The sequence below is a fragment of the Montipora foliosa genome, chromosome 7 (assembly GCF_036669935.1).
Source record: "Montipora foliosa isolate CH-2021 chromosome 7, ASM3666993v2, whole genome shotgun sequence".
NCBI classification, from domain to species: domain Eukaryota; kingdom Metazoa; phylum Cnidaria; class Anthozoa; order Scleractinia; family Acroporidae; genus Montipora; species Montipora foliosa.
In genome coordinates, this window is record NC_090875.1 from 29,639,027 (window position 1) to 29,644,026 (window position 5,000).

General features: G+C 40.8%; 1 protein-coding gene across 3 annotated transcripts in view; it reads right to left on the bottom strand.

The window, feature by feature from the left end:
* Positions 1-452: 452 nt before the first annotated feature.
* The window catches only part of LOC138011747 (uncharacterized), a 30,786-nt gene continuing 26,238 nt past the window's right edge, over positions 453-5,000 (bottom strand). For all 3 annotated transcript variants that reach the window (XM_068858901.1, XM_068858900.1, XM_068858899.1), the window contains exons 6-8: positions 3,901-4,298; positions 2,484-2,715; positions 453-1,873 (exon numbers count right to left, since the gene is read on the bottom strand). In XM_068858901.1, the coding sequence (XP_068715002.1) occupies positions 1,480-1,873; positions 2,484-2,715; positions 3,901-4,298 (1,024 nt within the window). In that variant the 3' untranslated portion in view covers positions 453-1,479. The remainder of the gene's footprint in view (positions 1,874-2,483; positions 2,716-3,900; positions 4,299-5,000) is intronic.

The following is a 5,000-nucleotide window of genomic DNA, read 5'->3' on the forward strand; positions in this document are numbered from 1 at the left end:
GTCCCACTGCAATTTCATGGCAAAGGCGATATCTCACGCCTCGAAAACTTGGAGGATCTAGCGATTATACAGTTTTGAACAGGCAACGTCTGCCCCTTAAAAAATCGTAATTTCGCACTTATCTGGACAATTTAAACAATTGTCTCTTGTAGTCACCTGACAATAGGGAGTTTAAGAAACGACGACGGCTACGGCAACGACAACGCCAAAAAGCAGTAATATTATTGGTTAAAAGAATCAAAATGCTCGTGCTGCACGTGCGGCACGCATTTTTAAACATTTCTCTTTCGTACTCGTCAAAACTACTTCGTGAAATGACCAAATTTAAGATTTTGACGACAACGTGGATAAACTAGCGTGAATCTTTCAGTCTCACTCTTTACTTCAAATCCGACTGTACCAATCCAGTTTTAGGACACTTCACTCACATTGAATAATATAAACAAGACGGAATAATCATGAAATACTTAAAACAGCTCAAAGTTATATTTCGGAGTGACGTTTTCGTCTCCGTAGCGTGGTTTCTTAAACTCCCTCATGTCAACTGGCTCCAACGGGATTCGAACCCATGACCTCTGAGATAGCGGTGCAATGTTTTACTAAATGATCTGTGAAGCCAGGTCAATGTTTTGCGCTCAAATTGACCTTCTGCCAGCTTTTGCGTTCTTTGAGGATAACTCGAAAACCAACGTTGTTCATTTAGCCCACAGTTTCCCACTTTTAATACTCTATATCGATTTGTAATGTTATTATTTTTTTATAATCATTATATTTATCCTAATTTATTATTTGTAATGTACACGTGATGAGTGATTGACAGGAATAAAGAATGATGGATTGGCGCCGGAAATGCTTAAATTGGTTACCAGAACTATTAGGACTAATCAATATGAGAATGTTGAAGCAATTCCTGCTCAGTTAATTAATTAATTAATTAATCTTAATCACAACAAAACTGCATCGCGATGCTCGGCAAGATTCTACTGAAGAGGCCACAGTTGTTTAAAAGGTGGATAACCCTTACATCGGATAAATCGCTATTCATTGGATAGCGCAATTAGTTTCACTACGACTTATCCGCTGGATAGTGATTTATCGGGCGGATAGCCATCGTTTGAACAACTGAGGCCAGAATAGCAAGCTAAACCCCCAGGGATTCTGAATGTTGAATGCAAATCCTAGTCAGGAATGGTAAACAATACGGCTTTACCTTAATAATTATTCAGGAGCCTCATTTTAAACAAGTTCTTTTGTATTTGTGCCTGCTAACATGAGCGCATTTTTTTGCATGACCGCCATTTCTGAATATGGTCTGTGGCGGAAAAAACACTGAGGTGCTCTGAGGATCTGAGCATGACCTAAGTCTCGTTCACGTGCCACATTTATCAACATTACAAACTCGGGCCAAAAAAAAAAAGCGCAACAGGGATATTGCTCCAGCACCGTCAATCCCGCTTACTTTTTCGAAACTGTTAGAACTTACACCGAGATGCGGCAAGATGAAGGGTCTCTAACGTTTACTTCACCATAAAATGTGCCCGTCTTAATGTGCTTCCATGATACGGTCCCACCGACTTCTTGCCCGCAACGCCGCGAAAGCAACGCAATAGTTTCCCGTGGTAACACGTAATCCCAAATATTTAGTCTAGAAATGTTTCCAACAAAGGCATCCCTGTATTCAAAACCTCCGCCATCTTTATCGTTGCCCACAACCATAATTCCACCAGCTTTAATGGTACTGCCCATAATCAAGCCTCCCCCAACTGCTTTGCTCTGACCATCGACAAATATCTCGTAAGTGCCGTTTACATTTTCCCACGTGACTGCTACATGGTGCCAGAGACCGTCAGGAGCAATAACAAAATTGTTCTGCCTGCAAAAGCGAAAATACAAGGCAAAAGAGGTTATGATAACAACTTCCGCCTCTCACAAGCTATGGTGCTGTGCATAGATATCGCAGTGTCCTTTTGAGTCTAGGAACTTCATGAATGATTTGGTGGGAGTGAATGACCGTTTGTCTCGGTTTAGGTTGGCTATGGGGGGGTGGGGGGGGGGGGCACTTGCTTTTCCACGGTTGGCACCGCGCCGACGTTTTCCTCAAATTGTCAGTAATTGCCTTATCTTATCTTTGGCCTCCTTAGTGATTCGCAAGAAGAACGGGTTTATTTTGGCTTCATCAGTCTCAAATCGTGTGCTAGAGGCGGTTTTCATGTTACGTCAACGCCGCTATGTTAGTGGACAAAAACAAAATCTCTCATTAGCTCCTTTTGTTCGTGCACCAGCAATTATACATTACACCATTACTTTCTGTATCTCTAGAAATTGGTTGCAAACCATCTGTGGGGTTGAACCTTTGCCACGTCAGATGGCTTGCGTTAGAGGGGCTGAAGTCTTCAAAAAAAAAATTTTCCCAGCCATTATCGACTAAAAAGGGGGAAAGTCCTTAGAATACTCAATTAATTCCAGGTCTTCACATTACTCACCTTTTATTTTGTTTGAGATTGATAATGAATTGATTGTTTCTCTCATAAATGAATATTTCATTAAAGGAACCAGACTTATAGTAATTTAAGTAAGTCTTGGATCCGGCGTCGGTAAAACTAACGAAAAGGCTGACAGTGAAAGCTGAAAGAGCTGGAATTGAGGACACTGGAATAAGTACGTAGTTTTCCGTAGATCTCTCCGTGATTTCAAGATCAAAGTTTGCCGATAAATCTAGAAAAAGAAAAAAAGAAAGAAAAATATGAACAGGTTACATGCAAACTAGGAAAATGTCTGTCCAAAGAAGACTTTAAGGTAATTCCCTTGAAAATGATGTACTATACAGATTTTGGTCAAATTTGGCACAATCGATATTCATGCACAGGACATTAAAAAAACCATAGTTAATGGAGAGGACTGGTTTGGAAGCTCGGCAAACATCAAAGGAGCAAACAAAGATGCCAAGATTTAGGTTGGAAAGTCCACGACCGTGCACAATCTTTTGTTTTGCGCTCATACACTATGCATGAATTACGTAGCCAACACGTTTGTATTGGTTCGTTCCTCAGTGAAGAGAAAACAACTATTGTGTTTTGTGCACGGTCAAGGCCAAAAACGAGAACAAAAACCTACAACAAAGAAATTTGTCGGGTTTCATAACCATTGCCTTCAATTAGCTATGAAAAAACGCAATACGAAGATAGGGTCACCGTGCTTGTTTTCGCACTGCATGCCCCTTTATTCTCCGTGTTTTTTTAACCGAATTACGCGACAAGCGTTCGAAACCTAATCAACCAAAAAATTTGTTGTTATATAGCTAAAGCCTCATTTACACTAGTGAGTTTTCCATGACAAGTTTTCCTTGGCAGTATAAATGGAAAAATATGACAAGTTTTTCCAGGTCAAGGTTCCTTGTTCAAAAACTAGCATGCTAGTCACTTATTTCAAAAGTTATATATAGATATTCTATCAGTGGAGAGCAAAAAATTAGTGTTTTGTGGCCAAGAACATTATTGTGCACCGAAGGTAGTTAGTTTTTTTTTCAATTCGGGTAAAATTATGGTATTTTCGAAAAACTGCGAAATATTACATTGGGAAAGTTTATCCTGTTAAAATTCATTTGACTCGCGCGGCTTAGGTTGTGAGGCATTTTTTTTGGGTGAGAGCAACAGCATTATTTGGTTGTTTTCACATCCCTTTGGCAATGATCCAAACGTTTATTCTCTTAACTACGTCCATAGATTTCTTCGTTGACTGATCATGAGAATTAAATGTTATATCAGGATCATACCCGTACGCTGATTACGATCCTCACTCAACACTTGTCTACCTGACAGTGTATTGAAATTGAGAGGTGAATTTACATACTGAACAGTCCTTCCCCCACTTTACCGCCACCGGTTCAAACTTTGCACTTACCAAAGCCTTCGCATACAGTTGGAATGATGTTTGTTGAATCCTGAAATTGAAAATGACCCGTGGAAAACGCAGTCCACGCAACTAAGTCACCCACGTGACCGAAACACTCACGTGATTGTTCCACTACTACGCTCTGACTTAAGGCTGTGCTCCAAATATTTACATCTGTAATATCTCCCGTATATGACTCATCTAAGATGAATCGTTCATTTGTGGTATTTCGGTGCTGACCAAGAAATAGAATTCCTGTACTGTGGAAGCTAAGACCTGCTTGAAAACCTTGTTGCTGTTCAATCAAAAGTCCGTCTACATATAACGTCAAGTTTCCGTCATCGTGTTCCCACGAGAAGCACAGGTGATGCCATTTGTCATCCATCAAGGAGACGTAATCGAAACTCCTAGAGATGAGTAAAACGAAATCGTTACCCGCAAGTCTGCCTCTCTGTTAGCTAATAGATAATTTAAGTGTCTAGTCGTTCTATCCCTGGAGCAGTAAATTGGGGACACTGTAAACTGGCTGAACTTAACAATTAAAGCAAATCAAGTCAAATGTTGGTTTTTGAGGAGAGCGGAAACCCGAGTACCCGGAGAAAACCTGTCGATGCAGAGTAGAGAACCAACAAACTCAACCCACATAAGACGCCGAGTCTGAGAATCGAACACGGGCCACATTGGTGGGAGGCGAGTGCTCTCACCACTGCGCCATCCCTGCACCCCGATGTTCGGAGGGGTGGCCTCTCCTATAAGCCCGGTGGTGTCTTGAGATCTCCTCGCTAACAACATGCTGTACTCTGTATAATCAATTTTACTATCAAGGCTAATAAATGATGATGATGATGATTGTGATGGACAGTCCTATAATTAAAGAACTTGTTCTACGATCATATTACTCATTCATTCGCCGTTACGTTCTTAAGATTTGTATTTCCGTCAGGGACGACCTTGGACAAATAGATTGGGTGCGTCAGTGTTTATTTTGTCTTGTGCAAAGACGAACACAAGCCTCGTTAGACATCTACACGAACTATCTCGGTGAGTCTTCCCAGTCGTTCTGAAAAGAATAATTCACCTAAACGCATAGTGTGCAAATTGTCAGGTCT